Below are 20,011 nucleotides of genomic sequence, written 5' to 3'. Positions count from 1 at the left end.
ATCATACATCATACATAAATCCATATAAATTAAGAATAAACCAGAAAACCACATAGATGGGACAATGGGAGTGTCTCTTTGTGATCAACATGCAATTTGATGAACTGTGGCACAAACACTGCTATTTCTTAGAAATTGCTGCCCTGGAGTGACTACCATACTGTCCTGTGTATGAACAGCACCATAGCTGCAGGAAGTTGAAGAATGGACGGCATCAGACAATAATAGTCAGCAGAGCACTGGGGTCCTAAATACATTATCCTACTGCAGTACTGCCTGTATGCCTGTAACTATAAAGTATACACTGTAACAATCTGAGATAATTATAATTTATTTCTTTAAGAGATGTGAAAGCACCTTTAAACAATGCATGTGTAAAATAGCATCATAATCTTAAAGAAAGCAAATCCACTAAATCACTGAAAATGTGAACATACACACTAAATACAGAGAGCAAATGTGACATAAATTAAACACTGTATACTAAGCAACCCAAGATAAATTGTACATTAGTAAATAAAGAGTAGGTAAATATTGTATTTGTTATTACTGACAAATAGAGGTGAGGGTAAAAAGAGCATATTTGAAAATGTGCGATTACAAATGCTATAAACTCTGTTTTCCTGAAACAACACATCAATAACATGATTTCAATCAAACAACACAATCGTCACAACATGCAAACCAATACAGCCGTCTACTCTAAAAATGGTTTATGCTGATCTAATTTATTCCCGTGAATCCATTCAATCTGTCACAATCCTGGACATTTTTTTTTACTTTCACTAGCTTTACTTCCTGCCCCTGGCTTTTATGTTGTAGTTCCTCAGCACCACTCCCTGTTCCTCGGCCTCTGGTTTCTTTACTCACCTTGTTAACCCTGAATGCTTTCACCTGTGCCCCTGCTTATTTAAACCCAGCTCTCCCCACTGATTCTTGCCAGATTGTCTCCCAATCTAACAGTGTTCCCTTTAGTGAATGTTCACAGACATTGTTTCCCACCTAGTACTCTTGACTTCCCTTTTCTATTGGACTTATGATTTTGGACTCTGTTTTATTGCAGCCCAAGCTTCTGCACAATCTTTAGTTTATTGATTTTGTATGTGCGCACCACTTTCAGTTAAATGACTTCGTTCATTCACTGTTTAGGTTTGGGTCTTTGTTTACCACTCATTGGTTTATTGTCTTAGGTCTTACCCTTGTTTTGTATGTTGGCCTCTCTATCACTTATATTAAAAAATGCCATCTTTATTATGTACTACACAAAGAAAAGTGTCAGAAAAGCTATATAAACACCAGAAAACTCAAAGACTGCCAGACATAATGGCAACACAGCTCACAGCTGTAACACAAGCCTAAACATCATTTAGGTAAAAGTGGTGTAAAAGTGTTCAAGACAAACATTTTATTATGGTAGCTAACAAATCCAGTCTGCTGCCTCTAAACAATTGCAAAGTCTCAACACTTTTCGTGAACCAATGCAGTTGATGTTAGGAACAATATGTGCAAATATAGAGTCTGACTTGACTTACTTTTCTGTTTATCAAGCAATCCATGATATCAATGCTCTCACTAGTATTTGCAAAAAGGAGGCCATTCAGAGGGAAATGGAGACAGTCACTAGAAACAATAAGGTAATTTATAATGTAGACATGTAACTACAACACACAGCCAAACAGTGTAGGAAGAAAAAAAAAAAACAGATCTCTCTGTCCTGGTGTACAAATTGTACCCATCATTCATTTAAACATGGAAAAATTTGAAAAACAATTAAGCTAATGTATGACGTGCCTCAACATTTCTCAACTGTCTCTATGGGGAGGGAGAGCAGCTCTATTCATGGGCTAGACAGCCAGAAGACCTGCCGTAACTTGAGCATCAACACTCCTTTTCCCGCAAGCTCACCTCAGATTTGTCTCTTCTTTCTGCCAGGGTGTCTTAATGACCTGTATGGTATCTCAAATAAAATACATTTGGACATCACATAGGGCTTATCCTAGGACTTTTAAGGATTAATTAAATTAACTGGTCTGGTAAGAACAGGGTGTAGTTAATCTTTTCAGTTACTTATGCACATCAATCAATCAGCTACTCTTTTGTGGTGATTAAATGTATCATCCCAATTGTTTTTACTTGCATGTAAATTCTTGGCAATGATAACACTAAGAAATTGAAAGGTCACTGTATATTCCCAGGGGTAAAACGTTCTTCTCAGTGGTGTCAAACAATATTGTTCACACACTAAACCCTTTACTAAAAAAAGTGAAGAGATAATGAAGAGAAAACATTGAGCAACTGGTAGCTGAGCTGCGGAAAAAAGGCCATGTCTTTGAAAAAACACAATAAATGCTGCAATTGTATTGTACAGCAGCTGCTGTTATTCTTTAAACATAATTATCATTGCATTTTGTTAAACCCATTTTCAACATTTTTCACTACTTTTATTTATATATAAATAGCTTCAAATAAATAGCCTCATGCAACAGTGGCAAAAGCAAGTCAGGGAGGACGGGGGATGTTTTTAATCCTTAAATCAGATCTAATTCGATTTGAAAACTTCAATTAGAAAGTGGCTTTGGGTATAAATCAGTGTGCAATTTGTGCATTAAATATTAAGAGCATTTGTTTCTTAAGGGACTACAATATTGGCATCATGGTGGGTTTCAATGAGTTTTAATAAATGAGGTGTGAACCTGTAGTCTTGGCCTCTCAAGCCACTTTAAGCATAAACGTGGAAATATATTAATGTATACATTTAATCAATCTGGTGGAGAAAATGTCTTTACATTATTACCCTTTTTTCTAAATAAAAAATGACAAAGTCAAAGCTTAATATCCAGAGCTTAATATCCATCTGACTCTGAGATCTGAGGAGCTGCAGCGGCTTTTGACTTTGGGCACAACTAGTATCTCATCTCCATCTCGAATGCTGTATGAGTGCAGCGCCCGGCAGCCGCACTTCAACTCCTCAGGTCCAAAGACACATCTCCCGGTTTATGTAGAAGAGCCTCATCCCACTGGTGGCCAGCTGCAACAGAGCCCTCAGGTGTTTCTTTAAAGCCTTGTTCTTCCACCTACGGAACATTGCTAAAATTAGAAGCATCCTGTCTCAAAGTGATGCCGAAAAACTGGTCCATGCATTTGTTACTTCTAGGTTGGACTACTGTAATTCCCTACTTCTGGGGTGTCCTAATAACTCTCTAAAAAGCCTTCAATTAATCCAAAATGCTGCAGCAAGAGTGCTGACTGGATTAGGAAAGAGAGATCATATTTCACCTTCATTAGCTTCTCTTCATTGGCTTCCCATAAAATCTAGAATAGAGTTCAAAACCCTCCTCCTTACATACAAAGCTCTTAATGGTCAAGCTCCATCATATTTAAAAGATCTCATAGTTCTGTATCGCCCGATTAGACCACTTCGATCCCAAAATACAGGCCTACTTGTGGTTCCCAGAGTTTGCAAAAGTAGAATGGGAGGCAGAGCCTTTAGCTATCAAGCTCCTCTCCTGTGGAACCAGCTTCCAATCCAAATTCGGGGAGCAGACACCCTCTCTACTTTTAAGACTAGGCTTAAAACCTTCCTTTTTGATAAAGCTTATAGTTAAACTGCTCACTCAACCTGAACTAGCTTTTCTCTATACATTTACTTGTCACTACTGTATACCATTAATTCTATATCCTACAACCTGCACGATGCTTTGTTGTTGCTTTTTTGTTGTTTTGTTGTTGCTTTTCTTGTTGTTTTGTTGTTGCTTTTTGTTGTTGCTTTTTGTTGTTTTGTTGTTGCTTTTTTGTTGTTTTGTTGTTGCTTTTCGTTGTTGCTTTTCGTTGCTCTTTTCTTTTCTTTCTCCACTTTCCACTCACCCCAACCGGTCAAGGCAGATGGCCGCCCACCCTGAGCCTGGTTCTGCTGGAGGTTTCTCCCATTAAAGGGAGTTTTTCCTCTCCACTGTTGCCTAGGGCTTGCTCAAGGGGGATTTGTTGGGTTGCTTCTACATACTTGTGTAGTCTGGACTTTATTCTGTAAAGTGCCTTGAGATGACTTTGTTGTAAATTGGCGCTATATAAATAAAGTTGAATTGAAAAATTGAAAAATTGACAGCCTCCACCCTCTCACCCCAGCGAAAATCCACCATGGTGCTTCGTGGGCTAAGGTCCTCTGGGCCTCTGCCAGGGGGGGCTAGTTGACCATACTTGGATACAAGGATGTGGTACTTGGAAGAAACCAGGGGTCATCAGGGGTAAATGATTTTGCTGTTCGTCCATTGTTGACACAGAGCAAGTGCGTAAGTAGAATAAAGGTGTTTAAAATTCACATATGCGTTTATCAGTCGCTATGGTGCACAACCAAAGTTTCTATATGGATTCAACCCAGACACCTTGTTATTATGACCTGGTGCCAACAGTAGAAAAAAGCAGAAACAATCTCAAATCCTACTTGAAAAATGCATTTTTAATAAGCCTATATTACAGTTTATTTTGATGAGCAAGTAAAAAAAAATAAGCATAAAAACAGGTGACTGAAAATGTACCTCAAGTGTGTTTAAGAGGCACTGAGTTCTCTTCCTCTGGCTTTCTGTGAGAAAGCTCTCAGCCACCTCAGGGGAATGCATGCTTGAGATAAGGGTCCAGGAATGATTAAATAAAATCCAGGAGAAAAGACCTGTGCTTTCAAAGCTACTGTAACAGCTGGGCCAATCAAAGCAATTTCCATTCCCTCCCTCAAACTGCTCCACAAAGCCAGTCCCCTGGCCTGAGGTTTCTGGCCAAAACTTGTGGTCCACCCTGGGAATTCTCCTCTAAGGCCACAGTTCACAAAGTGCAATTCAAGGAGAGGCCATTTAGATTAAAGCCTTCATTTAATGTGGTAAGAATGGTATAATCAGACAAATAATGCTGCAGGTGATACCAAGTCAGCATTTGAATTGTCTTTCCCAGCATTCTTTGATAATGAGCAGTAATAGAGCAGTAAAACAGGTTTTGGATTGAACAGAGACCCTATCTAGTGAGATCTTAGCTTTTGGTCTGTCATCAATTCTCGTTCTCACATTTTGTAGTCCTCTCATTGAAAGATGACCTGCTTAAAAAGCAAAATATTGGTTTCTTCTGTTTCCTCCAAGATTAGCCCTCGATATCCACTTCTCAATGCCCTGTCCCTCCTCAGTCCCCCTCTGCTTATTCTACTGACTCTCAGATTTTGGTTTCATCCTGGTCCCCTCTTCCACTCTTTACTTGCATCTACTCCTTCCTGTCCAGCCATCACATTATTTTCATTTCTCTGTACATCAGTTTTTTTAAACAGATTATTAAAGCATATCTGTCTCTCTTGGTCTAATTTATGGTCTGAGCTGCGTTTAGAGTCACTCAAAGCCCGGTAATGTCAGCTGTGTCTACCACACTCTGATCTCACAGAGCAGGAAGGACCCGGTTCTATTTGAATGAAAAGGGGATAGTGGTGTGTACACATTGAACATGACCAACACCCCTAACACTGACATATAACCCCCTAACAGAATCAGTGACATGGGACTTTACAGTACATGCGAAAGAATTCCTCATCTTGCCAGATAAGACATTTTATAGCTACAGTATAGAGTCCTGTACACACACCAGTGACATCAGAAAATAAATCAATCTCTAAACTTAAGGTTTGAGGTTTACAGCAAAGGTGTGTATGTAAAAAAATACAACCTGCTACCTTGTGTATCAGTTTTCCAATCAGAGAATTTCCTGCACAAAGGAGTCATTGAGTGGGGAGAGACTAGTGGCATTGTCTCACAAAGGTTAGTTTCCCCCAGTCAGGGACTACACCTTCCTTCACAAATCCTTCCCGAACATTCTGCTGAGGTTAAGTGGAACGCAGTCGCTGAAGAGCGCAGGCAATTATTTGATCGCTGTCAGCCATGAGGAGGTCTTTCCAAAATCATATCACATACTGTAAATGTATTGAGGACAAAAAGCATGTTGTTGCTACGTAATTTCACAGGTGTTCTAATGGGTACATGTTTGGATTTTTACTAATAAAAAAAAATAAAAAATAAAAGCAATATTTATGGAATTGAAATGCAAATACTTGTGACAAACGTAATCAATAAAAACTCTGCAACAGCTCCAACAACAGTTGTAAAAGCTTAATTTGATTCATCAGCTGATTGATTAGTCACAGACATGCAATCATACAAGTAAGTGACTAAAGGGGAGGTTTGGTCTGTAATTGGCTAAAAAACCTGATTCAGCAGGGTTTTTTTAGGTAGTGGTTTGGTTACAGCTACCTTATAGACCTATGGTGCATAGGCTGTTTCTAGAGATAGACTGATGATATCTAATATGAACATGTCTATTAAAGGTAAAGCTCAGTAAATGTCCTCAATCCTCAGTCCTAAATATTAGAACATTATAGTTTTATTTCTCAGTGAATATTTTGTTCTAGCCGGCTCTCCATGATGAATACTGACAGGTGGAATTAATTATGTCTCTCAGACCTGAGTTGTTGAGGCTGATACTGCGCAGGTTGGGAAAGAGGTGCTGCAGTGTTTCCTGAGTGTCTCCCACAGAGTGCACACTGTTATTGGCCAGCACCAGCGTATCCAGACTGGGGTACATCAGCCCAAACTTCCTCACCTCCACCCATTCTTGCAGCTGGTTGTTAGTAATCTGCAGCAGGCGTAGCGATTGACAGGATGTCTGAGATTCTGCCACGGTGTTGTAGCCATTCAGGCACAAGAAAAGCTCTTCCAGTCTGTAAGAAGAGGTGGTGTTACATTTCAGAAATATATCCATCTGATAACTTAGTTAAGAGCTTTCGTTTATTGAAACAACAATGTTCATTTTGATCTTTTCATGAGATTTGTTGCCAGTAATGAATAAGAATGTTGCCAGTAATAATGCAATTTGTTTGTCAGTTGGCAGAAAACGTCTTGCAAACATTTTAAGACCCATAAATGTGTTTATCAGATCCAGTCAAAGTGTAATACAACAACCTAAATGTTCTGCTATTAATGATTCATCTGTATCACTTTAGTTTTATGTCATCATTATGGAAAAATGGAAAGAACTTGCAAACACTGGAAAACATATTGTATTACTTACTCTGGTGTATGTTGTGTTAATTTGTGCACGGTGTCCCAGCTGACATGTGTATTTATGAGGACAAGTTGTCTGACTCTGGAGAAAACGTGAGCCATGCTGGATTCCAGCTCCATGGGACTCAGAGGGTTCTTGTTCAGATTTAGGAAGTCCAGATGGGGGACGTTTGAAACAATGGTGCAGATCTGATAAATGGCAAGTATTAATAGAAAAAAATGAGAAGATAAATTAGGATTATACAATACACGGAGATGTTTTTTCATGAATGTCCCAACAGCAGAACAAAAAGAAACAACATCACTTACTTGTATTTTAATTCTTACATAGTCTAAAAACTAAAGTTCTGACAAACAAAATGTCAATAAAGAAAAACATTTTTAGAAACAGACACAACCACACAGGTCTGGGAAGACGTCTAATAAGAAAGAACAACTGATTACCTGTGTGGATTTGCCTTCCAATTTTAACATGCACACATTTTAAAGGCTTTGTATACAGTAAGGGTTAGTTTAATTTTAGCTAAATGTTATGTAGTTTTGGAAAAAGGACAGAATACATGAGTTAGTACTATATTGCACATATAAAATACCATTAGTTAATAAAAATATATAAAATTCAGTCAATCTTGCTTCCTAATAAATGAGTGTACATTTACCAGTCGTGACCACATTAACCTGACCACTTACAATTGCAGGAAAGAACTCTGCCTCCAGCCAGCACTTGGTGGCATTAGCACATGCCATCATGTCTGTAATCCATATCACAGGCCCTGATATTGTGCATGCAGACTCACTGCAGCTGATTGCAAGGGAAGTTCAGTGGATCAGAGCATCATCTTCATTATCAAAATTTGAAGCACAAATATTGCATCAGTGACAGTCCTGTCATTAAAATCTTTCAAAGATAAATGAGCACAGAATATTTTAGCCAAAAGAGCCAGAGGTAGCAAACATCGACCTAGTTTATCTTGTCACACAGGTTATTTCTGTCCTACTCCAGTCACATGGACTTAATATGTCTTGTCTCCTCCAATTTAGTAGGACAGTTCCAAGAAAGAAATAGTCTCTGAAATATCTGATTATGAAACACTACTACCACAGCCATACCAATTGATAACTTCATGTAATTTGAAATTCTACTGTTAATTTTCAAATGAAAGATGGAGTTCAAATTAGAGCTGGGTGATATGACATTTAAAGAATTTCACAATATTTTTAAGCTATATGACAATAAACAATATATATCTCCATATCATAAAATCGCCTCTAAAGCACTTTGAAAATGGATTTACCTCTTTGATATACGATCTCACCAGTATTATGATTCTAGTAATCCTTGCAACATAGGCCTGAATTACAACATTCTCATTTCTATTCATTAATGTTTATATTGGAACATTTTTAAACATGCATGTAAAAACAGGGAAACCGCAACCAAGTTAAATTTAATACATAGTTGTAACGACAGTGGACAGCTATTCAAAAGCTGCTCTGTTGTATATGCATGGGTTTGTAGTTGCACATTGGCCAACACAGTGGATGGTTTTGCATCATCCCATATACTGCCATCTATAGGCCAGTCATTGTAAGTCCATTTTAAAAAAAATTAAAATCCAAGATGGTCAACAAAGTGAGAAACGCTGAACATCCCAGGGGGATCTTGTAAATCCTTCTATAGCAGTACACTAGCATCAAGTAACATCTAAGGATTTATATACATTTACAAATTTTCAGGTATTTATTTTATACATGGAGAAATGGAGCTGAGTATGTACCACCAGACAGAGAAAAATCAGAAATGTCTGGAAAACCAAAGACAAACAGTTTGAGAGCAACCTGCCTGGTTTTCTAGGGGAGTGGAAGTTGAATGTTGAGGGAGCATCTGTAGCTTGTGCACTAGTAAATGCAGGTTACATCAAAACAATCACAAGAGGAAGAGCTAGTGACACTCCACCTCCAGTAAAGTGCAGAGCATTCTCCAGGCCACCCCCTGAGATCAGGTTTGGCCCTGGTAACCACTGGCCTCTTCTCACTGAAGCAAAACATGCCAAAAAATGCCATGATGCTGCATGCACATGAGAAACAAAGTATATCTGCATGCAGTGTCTTTTGGTTGTGTGCCCTGGATGCTTTGCCAATTTCCATACAAGATAGATATGAAGTGGAGAGGGCGGGTGTGATGATTTGAGATGATGTAAATCAGAGGGGAGAAAAAAGATACAACCACGGACGCTTTTCCCCCCTTTAGTTTAGTTCAACATACTATAGTCGACACTTTTTGTGAGGGCGTGTTTAGCACCTTCTAATTGATGGAAATACTATTTAGTAATACTAAAAACACTATGCTGCTCTCTGAGAGAAATTATATCTTTTTGTAGAAAATCCTAAAAACTCCAATCCATTGGTCACAGGGTAGGATCAACATTGTTTTAAAGTATTACAATATGGTAAAATGTGAAAAAACACCAGATTACCAGATGTATTTGATAGTTTTCACACAGTATATCATTTTCTCTTATTGGTTTGTTAAATACGTGTTTTTTGGTTCAAAAGTCAAACGCATGGTGTCCTGCTGAGTGGACATGTTTGTATCTGTTTTTTTCATGCCTAGAGTAATAAAAACGCTCAGTGAAAAAGATGTTGACTGAGGTTCTCATAATTCATGCATGAAAGGGTTAACAAAGCCATAATTATTCAAATTAAGCATATGTTAGTAGCTGTGCCAAAATAAATAAATAAATAATATTATAGGCCTACATGGATAATTTGTAGTGTTTATACCATTTTTAAATATGTGTCAGTAATTTTATGTCAGGTTCAAATCTTGAGTTAATTTTAGATTATGATAAAAATGCATATTTTCAAACACCGTGTTTCTGTTCACCTTCTTAAGGCTACATTCTTCATGTTTCTGTAGCACAGGAGTTTTTTCTCCTGTGCCACCACTGTAACGACTAAGAAGCGACCTAAGGACCACTGTTGTATGGTGAGGAACACACCAAGGATACACTGGATGGGCATTACTTTAATCGTTTCACTTTGGCTTCTGAAAATGTTTTTAAATTGTAAAAATTATAGTGTTTCACACAGTGAAATAAGTGCGTAAAAGAGACCCACCTCCCCCCAGTCTTCAAGTTTATTATTGGAGAGGTCCAGCTTTACCACGTGAGCACAGAAAGCTGCGATGTCCGACTTGTCACCAGCTTTACTGATTCCACAGCCACTCAGAACCAGATTGCTGGGCAAGAAGAGGCGATCTGCAAACAGGATAAATGATCTCAGCCTCCAGCTGAGCTCAGCCCTTCAAACAGATTTTAAGACTATTCAGGATGTTACACTTCTTCTTCTGTGATTTTTACAAAAAGTTAAATCCTCCCGAGTGATTTCTGTACTCAACTGGCACAATCAATAAGCTTGAGGTCACCCTTATGTTGTAACATGTATATGTCGGACAAATATTTTCTATAAATAATCAATCAAGACCATAGAATAACCTATGATTTTCCATCTCATATTTTAAAATACAAATCATACAAATGATGATATGGCATGAGTTTTTACAACAGCTGCCCTTCCTGCCGCAACCCTCTGATTTTTTGGGGGGGTTCAGGGGCTGGCACCAGGGTGTCCTTGGATGATGGGCGGGGCCACCATTGGTAGGGTGGGGATTCAAACCTCCAGCCTTCTGTATCCCACCCACTGCTCTACCACTGAGCCACCAGCCATCAGTTATTCTCCAACATAAATTCTAAAATGGGCCATCCTGCATGATCTGTACTTTGTTTTTAGCTATAATATGAGCTAATGTTTTACTTGTACTACAGTACCCTCACCCTTGACCATCTCTGTCCCATTCTGCCAGTTCTTAAACCCAGTTCCTCGTCAATTTTCTTACCTGTACTCCCCTTCTCTGTCTCTCCCTGTCAGTTGTGCTCATTCTCTCTCACCAGCTCTACTTCCTGCACCTGGTTTTTACTTCGATAATCCCTCTGTCACATTTCCTGCTGCCATTGTTAACTCCAGCAACTGATTGTTGCACCTGTGCCCTTGTCTTTTTAACCCCCCCCCCCCCCCCCCGCCAGATTCCCTCCCTGCCAGATCGTCTCCTTTATAAACTGCTGAAAAAAGCTAAATATTAAAAAAAAGTGTAAAAATTCTCAAAAAGCTGAATGGAAGCCACAATGTTCTTAAAAAGTTGAATGTTTTCAACTTTCACGGTGTTTCTAGGTGAAGGTGTGCAGAAGTAGTTAAGTGCCAAAAAATGTATGAAAGAAAAATGAGAACTAGAAAAAGCCTTTCCAAATAGAGAATGCACTATGAATTGTTTGGCGCTGAAAGGATTTTCCAAGCTGAACTTTTTTTGCTGAAATGTTGCTTTCTTATATACTTGTTAAGCAAACTTCAAAGCCAGTTAGCCTTAAAAACTTCAAAGGCAATTATGTGACATGGATTGTCATCGGAGACTCCATTTATTTTAAAAATAATAAAAGTATAAAAGATATTAAAAAGGCATAATCAGGCAATAGAGGTTTGAACTGTGTTTCTAGGTGAAAGTATAATGAAGTAGTTATAGGATAATAGAATAATAATAGCCAGACTAATAATCATTATTATTATTAGGATATTGTTATCTACTGTGAATGCTGCAGCGCTGTCCTCCATTGTTGCCCCGACTACGGGAGATTCCTTACCAGCAAACACTAACAATGTGGAAACGGTGACTTCGCTGTTGGACAGATTACTTTAAATTGTTTTTAAAACATTTTAGACAATTATCACCTTGACAACAAACTAAAGTAAGAGAGACGCAACCTCTCTATGGTGAAAATGTATTTATGAGGCAGCATGCATACCTTTTGCCAATTATTAGAATTATGAAAACTGCTCTAATTGGAAAGAACACATGGAACAGAGACAGCATCTGTTTGAAATAGACTTAAAATAGTCTTATGCTCATGCTATGGTCTTCTTTTTATTATTATTATTATTATTATTATTATTAAGTCTTATTATTTTTTAGAAATGGTAGAAAGCAGAGTTTACTACATGTAGTATCGATGGGATGCTTTAAAGACATATTAAAACAGTGTTCCTCATTCACAAGAAATTACCAGCATAAATAAGAAATTTCAAAAACAGTAGGCTATTCCAGTTAACTGGAATTCCAGATAACTGCACCCAATATATCCTCGTAGGAGACATGAGTGTATTAAGTCACCTGACGCCTGGCATTAGGATGTATCTGAAAGTTTGACCAAACAGTCTCTTAAGCTGTATTTCAGACAACACTGATGAAGAGATTTGGCATAGTGTTTAGGCTAGAGTACATAATTTATTACAATATACAGTTGGCTACATATTGTGTTACAATTATTATTTATTTTGCAGTAAAAGGAATTCGGCCCAATGCTTCAATGACTCATTAGTTCCCTCCTATGTGGATGTTTTTGGGTAGTGTAACATTATAAGTTAGTATGACTCTTTGATCTGTGTGCATTATGGGTTGCATAAAAACATTAAGTATCTCCAAATCTTTCATAAAAAAAACTATTTGTTTTCAAAGGCACCTTTTTTCCCCCCACAGCCAGCTGAAATGACAACAATCCATTTACAGGTTCAAGTTTTACCTTTAAGGCTTAATATATGCTGCTAGTACTTATATCATGCATTCAACCAATCAGCTTCACAAATAAACTATCCACATTTACATGGAGGTTCTGAAAAAAAGGCCTGCGTTTATTTGTTCTCAGAAAATTTTTTTTGCTTGGTTATTATATCTGATAACAGTCCTTGTATTTATGTAATACAAGTTTATGTATATCATACACACACCCACACACGCAGATTTTCAGACAGTTGTCTGTGTTACCAAATGTAGTTTGTTTCCGACACCAACTGAAGGTCTTTCCTGACGCCTCCACATAAATTGTTTATGAGGCACATGCTGAACAATAGCAGAGCAGAGACATATTCTTACTGGAGTACTTGTGATTTTATGCATAAAGTATACTATAAACAATGTTTTTAGTACTTTTAATTGACTAAAGAATTTGAAGTGGTAGCCTCCTTACATTCATGGTTAGGAGAGCGCAGAAGTAAAGGAAGCCAATGCAGAGTCGTGCGCCCCCCTGTGGTGAAATACTAAAATCGGCCCCTGTTGAACGGCAGAGCACCGTAGACAGCAGTTTATTTTTTGTTAAACACAACTTTACCCATAGTTATTATTGGCTCAGTTCATGTTGGCGTGCACGATCAAACAGACAATAAACATTAGAAAAAAATTGCCGTTGTTTCTGGGAGGTTTGAGTACTTCACGTGTTCATCGCAGAAAATGTGTTGCTTAAAGAATTACCTGCGTGGTGCGGCTGCAGACGCACGTACCGTGCTAGCGGTAGCAGTTTTAGGCCGCGTTGCACTGAACGGCACGATCCGGTTCCTCTGCTGCAACGCCGCACGGCGGAGGAAGACACGCGCTCAGCATCATGGACTCGCTGTGTCTGCGATGTGCTCGCACGAATTGTCGTGTAGGGACGATGTGGTGGTGATAGTGTCTGAGTGAGGAGGCGGAGGCCACTCGCCTGAAATATAACCAGGTGCACGCAGTTATAGGGAACGAGTAAGTAACGGTGACTTGGAGACTTTCTGCAGAAACACACAAAATTATAAAGAGAAAATGCTATGAAATAAAAAGAATTACCTTTAGTCTTTATGTAGTCTTGACTTTATTTTTTAAACACTATATCTATCTATCTATCTATCTATCTATCTATCTATATATCTATATATATATATATATATATATATATATATATGCACCAATATATTATTATATATTAGACATATATATATAATACAGTACTTTGTTAGGTTGGCTTACACCATTTAGGTGCAGTACATTTAATGCAGTCAAATACAACAGACCTGCAACAATAGCTATTTATCTAGATCATACCTTTTATTAAAGCATTAGTGGCAAATTAAAGTATTATTTCCAGTCCACAACCCAGTAAATAACCTATACCCAACGCTAATCCTAAAACCAATCGCAAATTATTAATTGGTTCCCACATTTCAACAGAAATTTTCTTTTTTATAATTTTTATATCTTAAACAACTCATTAAGTGTAAAAGTTGGATTGAGTTAAATTGGTAATCGACATACATTCCAGCTGTTGCCTCTTAGTCAGTGTCTAAGATGCTTTTTCTGCACCTATGACACCTCACTTCCCACTAAGGCCAAGTGTTTCTGCTGAGCTTTGCCGCCGTACTAAAGTCCCACACCAAAGGTGCGAGAAAAAAATAAAGGTATATAATAACAAAATGTAAACATTAAAACTAAAACGTGTTGCTTTGAGTAACTAAGGTTACAGTGTCAGGTTTACTAGCATTTCTAGCCTTTGCTTGTGCTGTTAGCTTTGCCATAGCAGATATCAGGAACTCAGTGCTAACATATGACAGCCGTCGTATTTTACGAACCTGTGTTGTGTAAACAGTTCCATCAACCTCCATCTCCTGACGGGAGTCGGACGTTACCTGTGTTCAGAGGCATTTGATGCACAGGGACAGACCACCGGTTTTATTAGCTCTAAAAAACCGTAGAGATTTTTTTTGCATAAGCTGTTATATTACTGTCAATATGCTCTGCTAATGTACACGAGTTGTGTGCACAGTATACGTTCGGAGGATTTTTTGATATGTTGATTTTTCACTACACCATGATTGATATCAAGAAATACAAATATCAAGCATTGGTGCAAAACACTACAGGCCAAATGCTACAGGAGCTTCCAGATATTTGTATTAGTGTTGTCTTTTCATAAGTTATCAATAGCACAGGGGTATTTTACAAGGTTCTATTTAACCAGTTTAACCCAACAAAAGGTGCCAGTATTGCACAGTGCAGTGTAGTTTTTAAGCTGTAGGTTCTGGGGCTTGGAAAAGATACATGGTTGTGCGCACTAGTCCTGTCTTCTGATCTGCAGAGGTCTAACCAATCACAGCAAGCGGGGGTGTGGCCTTGGAAATGTCACACCGCAATGGATCATGGGTGTTGTAGGATTTTTACCCTCCCGAGTGAAAGGGCATAATTCACAGTTTTTCTCTGATTTCTCCTGACCTAGAACACCTATTTTAATTGTAATTGCACATTTCAACAACAGAAGTGCCCAAAATCTATGAAATTACAGTTTTTCAGCGGTGAAATATCACTCTTAAGAGAAAAAACCCATTTCCAACTTTAAACTGTTTCTGTACCTAAGTCAGCAGAGCTGGAAGGTGAGGAATCAAGAGCATAACAAATGGTTATACCAGCTAGAGTAGAATCTGGTATTAGGGTTGATTATTTTGCTGCCAACTGCATGTTATGACCTGTTTTTTTAATTATTTTGTCCACCACATTAACTATATCAGTGAGGACTGGCTGCATTACAAAATTGTCACAACAGTCTTCACTACAATTCATTACAAAAAAACAGCCTCCACAGCTGAATCAACTCCTCTGAGTCTGAACAACTGAACAATGCCAGTACCTGAACAAGCACTGATGTAGTAACTGACTTTACCTGAGCTGTCTGCTCCCTTTGCGGCAGATTTCAATCAGAAATAAGTGAAGTAATTGGCTGCATTTGAAGCTGGATGTTTTGCATTAAAAAAAGTAAGTGCTCAGGTAATTTAGTGATTTTGCCACAGTTGCGGTCTTGCCCTGTCTGAGACCAAGACAAGTCCAAATAAAAATCAAGCCAAGACCGAGACCTTCCAAAAGTGGTCTTAAGACCAATCTCGATAACTATAACACTAAAACCTCCTCAAAAGGTTTACTTTTCTTAGGACTTAATATCAGCCCTCAGTAGTGAGGAATTCATTGCTATTCACCAGACAACATCTTTTCAATATTTTGTGCAAGCTCAAAGATAAATTAATACATGGTGGAGCAAATAAGACGTGCACAGGGTTCACAGGGAAAGTCCTGTAAATGGATAGGATAATAAACCTATGTTCAAGTGTGACCTGGACAGCAGTCCACAGATTCATAGAGCAATCGAGAAATGCTCACAAAACAAATGTTTCAGAAATCCCACAGTTAAGCCGACAGTTTATGCAGTTACTTTACCACAGGTATATAAACTGGATTGTTTCACTCTTTCCCTTTGCACCAAAACAATCACAATGCCATCGTGCCAAAGGTTTGTGTGTAAAATATAATTGTATATTGTAAAGGAGAGCATTGTGCTACAGAACTTTAGTTTAGCAGCTAACTTGAGCTTCATGAAATTACACAAAGGAAGCACTTTATGTTAGATCGGCAACTGTTATATCCAGGAAGAGGGTTGTGCACTGTTGTGTGAAATACTTGCTCAATAATAAGTTGTAATAAACCCTACAGGAAAATAATAGATAAATAGTTCAGTATGCATTCGAAAGCAAGTGAATGCAGGCTTTATTTTGAGCAAGGGGGACTGATTATGAAGCCCAAGATCTTTGGCTGTGAACCCCATGTAAACATTCACATGGGCACTGGGTCCAATTTGCAATTTCTCCTCCAGAGTCTGTTTGTTTAAGCAGGCAACTTATGTAAGCAGGTCTCATTTTGGGTTGAATGTGCACCTTTCTGTAAAGGGTCTTCATATTAGTTTTGACACGAGGGGATATTTTGCCAAAATATGGATCTGGAAATGAAAAATGTGCAAATAAATCTCTATATCCCATTGGCATACGAACACAGTTGGTTGCAGAAAACATGGATTTTTTTCTAATGCACACACTTATATGATTTTAAGATCGCCACTGTATCTTACCTTAAACAGATGACAAATTTTGAAGTACTGTTTGACACAATGGTCAAAGGACAGATAGGTCTTTGCACACATCAGACATGAAAATGTCAGATAAATGGACCGTATTTTTAAAAACCATCTATCTGTCATTACAATGCCCCATGGGTTCAGAAAGCTCCCCCTCCCTCTGCATATCAGTCAAATACACATGATCAGAAGAAGGAGCATCTCCTTTGTGCTCCAGATTACATAAAAAGAATAATAGTCTCACTGTAACTTTACTACATTGTATGTTGAACTGATAGGAAATGGCTGATTTTCACAATAATTATTGACCTAATTTAAAACAATTCCCAGTAATTACGTATGCCATACCTACGTTTATTTGTATATAAATGAGCCCATATAAGACAGGTGTATATGTCCATATCTATGTATTAGCCCCATATTTTACACTCTCACACATCTACTGATACACACACTAGAATTAAGCAGTGAGCTAGAAATATAAGTCATTTAAAACACTGACATTGTCATTGGATACAAGATTAGATTTGGCTTCTGGTCCCTCAGTGCAAGAAAATGGACACAACTGTTTTGTGTCAAATGTTTTTGACAGAGTAAGCCCTGTTCCACAGCTTTAAAGTAAGACTGATAAAAAGGTTAATTCCAAATTGTGATGGAAGAAATTTTCCACACGATAAACAGCATAAAGCTCCATGAGTTTCTTTCTTTTAGCACATATTCAATAAATAAAGTGAGGCATGTGCACTTATTACATGATAAAACTGACTCATTCACATACTCATTCTCATAATGGGCCACTTTAAGAAACACTCACTGTTTGCAGAGTCAGTGAGAGGTTCTTTCTGTGATGACTATCATTCTACTCCCTGCAGGGTGGGCTATTTCACTGGAGGTATCAAATGATCATCTATACTGTTTGAGTGGATGTAGTGGTCAAAGCATCAATGAGCCACTGCAGAGGTGCAAGCGTCTGACACGAAACCAAAAAGTGAAAATGTAAGTCATGAAGGAGGGTTACACCACCTCAATATTGCTCCGTCCTCTGTTGGTTAGAAATTTTAAATCACATCATTTAGCTGCCTACTGTGTGGTAATTGATATCCACTATAATTACAGGATACTTTTCAAGAAATGACATACAGTATAAGACTGTTGATGTGACGTAATTAGTAAATTGTACCGGCATTTACATCATATGCATACAAGCAAGTTGAAAGGCACAAATTAAACATGACTCAATAGTCATTTTCTGTGGTGAATGCTCTCAGTGAAGAGTAAACAGGAGAAAGGTGATGTCTGAAGTCTAAACCCTAACACTCTCTATTCCTGTCTGGCACCATTAAAGAAGCTCTTCAGTCATGACACACTCTATTTAAGATGTCTCGCCTGAGGGAAAGAGAATAGGCCGAGGTGTGGTTGCACCCCTGAAACTTTGTATTTGCACGTTGAGCTCTTTTTATTCTGACATTTCTGCTCATGATAATTTCTAGCCGTGCGGATGGAAAAAAAGAAAAGCCCAATAAACCCCCTGAAAACCTTAATAAACTGCAGACTGTTTGCATACAGTTTGTAGACATTTGCAGGGACTGATGCTGCAGCTGCTGGGCCTTTTAAACCACAGGCAGTAACACTGACTGACCACAGTAAGTCCTTGGGGGGAGAGGTGGGATTTAAATGATTTTTATGGTGTTTTTTTGCCAAGTGAATTAAATATTTATGGCTGACCACAAGCATCTACTAAGTTCCCCGGTGTAGTGTAAAATTTAACTTCTGATGTCAGCTTTAAAATATAAATCAAAGAGGAGCCTTAAAATGTTACCTCATATCAAAAAATGCAATGTTACCTGGATTAAATATTTCATGTTGTATAAACAGTTATTCTTGTTTGGTTGATTTAGATTTGTTAGTTTTTTCTGAAAAAGTTGGATAGTTGTTTGCACTTAAAATCAGCTTTATTTCAATACGATTTATTCAATTTTTTTAGTGAACATTCTTGTTAGTTCTGTAAACACAATCACCCATAACATTTTTCTCAGTCCATTTGAAGAATGAATGTTGTTTAAAATCGTTCAGCAGCTAATATGATGTACGTGCTTCTGTTGGAGCCCTGTTGTACCAGAGTCAATACAAAACTATCAATTTTTTCCTGTAAACTACAAATAAGAACAAGCTTTATCTCTCCAACAATGCATCCTGAATTTACTGTGCTGTCACTCCTGGTTATGGAGTCTTGACCACAGAACTGCATTTTTTAAAGTCACTTTTTATCAGTAATGTGACATTATTTGCACCTATAAGTGTAACATGACATACCCCAAACCGTAAATTCCCTTGTACAATAAATGTGACAATCAAAACAGCAGAGGATGGCCTTGGATGGTAAGATAACTGCGACTTGAACCCCCCAAAAACAGAACCATCATTGAATATAGAGCAAAACAGAACTTTAGCACCATCTACCTACACTACATGTGTGAAGCATAAAGGGGAGCAATGATCCTTAAGGATCCCCCAATGATGGGGGCAGACAGGAATTATAAACGAGAATGTCATGCATATGTTTGGGTTTAAAAAAAAAAAAGTATGTTCTTGTTTTATGAGACACTTACAAAACCTTCTTGATTGTTATATACGATATCCTAAAATGTTAATGATAATCATTAATCATCATCATAGCCATTATGTGTAAAGCTTTTTAGTTTACACGACAAAACTTAATTTGTTTGATGAGATGGTTCATTGCCAAAAAGAAGCAGTAATAGTTTTGATATTTTTTGTTCTCTTGCTAAATACATCAAGGGACATAATTGTGAAGTGCTTTAAGGGGAATATAAGGTCAGCTGATTAGTGCTTTTACTTGAGTAAACCATTTGAAATGGTACTTATAATGGAGTATTTGTTCATGCCAGTACTAGCATTTGTGCAGTGTCAGGGCGGTCTTATTCCATCCTTCAAGCTCGGGTCCTGGGAGCTCTCCCCTGTGCAGTTCTTAGCTGTTCCTACGACTGCAGACTTCTGGACAGAGATTTCAGATGTTGTTCCTGGAATCTGCTGAAGCCATCGTCACAGTTTGGGAGTCACAGCCCCCATGGCTCCTACTATCACTGGTACCACTTGGGCCTTCAT

At 38.0% G+C, this 20,011-nt stretch overlaps 2 protein-coding genes across 2 annotated transcripts in view; both read right to left on the bottom strand.

Moving 5' to 3' along the window:
- tecta (tectorin alpha) overlaps positions 1 to 4,613 on the bottom strand; it is a 26,403-nt gene extending 21,790 nt beyond the window's left edge. The window contains exons 1-2 of the mRNA XM_067492544.1: positions 4,533 to 4,613; positions 4,118 to 4,214 (exon numbers count right to left, since the gene is read on the bottom strand). Coding sequence (XP_067348645.1) covers positions 4,118 to 4,214; positions 4,533 to 4,613 — 178 coding nt within the window. The remainder of the gene's footprint in view (positions 1 to 4,117; positions 4,215 to 4,532) is intronic.
- LOC137108183 (tubulin-specific chaperone cofactor E-like protein) lies at positions 4,153 to 20,011 on the bottom strand. Its single transcript, XM_067492542.1, has 5 exons — positions 19,953 to 20,011; positions 13,438 to 13,727; positions 10,203 to 10,342; positions 7,090 to 7,271; positions 4,153 to 6,739 (listed from the first exon to the last, which is right to left on the bottom strand). The coding sequence occupies exons 1-5, from the start codon at positions 20,009 to 20,011 to the stop codon at positions 6,427 to 6,429; spliced, it is 984 nt and encodes a 327-aa protein (XP_067348643.1). The 3' UTR covers positions 4,153 to 6,426.

This window comes from Channa argus, chromosome 22, assembly GCF_033026475.1.
Source record: "Channa argus isolate prfri chromosome 22, Channa argus male v1.0, whole genome shotgun sequence".
Lineage (NCBI taxonomy): Eukaryota > Metazoa > Chordata > Actinopteri > Anabantiformes > Channidae > Channa > Channa argus.
This window is presented reverse-complemented; position numbering and strand designations above follow the sequence as displayed.

Coding starts and splice junctions, on each gene's coding strand:
- LOC137108183 (XM_067492542.1), bottom strand. CDS start 20,011: ATGAAGGCCCAAGTGGTACCAGTGATAGTAGGAGCCATGGGGGCTGTG. Junction 10,343..13,437: donor TCTGCAGCCGCACCACGCAG/GTAATTCTTTAA, acceptor TCCTGTTTGCAG/ATCGCCTCTTCTTGCCCAGC. Junction 6,740..7,089: donor TTAACACAACATACACCAGA/GTAAGTAATACA, acceptor CTCTTCTTACAG/ACTGGAAGAGCTTTTCTTGT.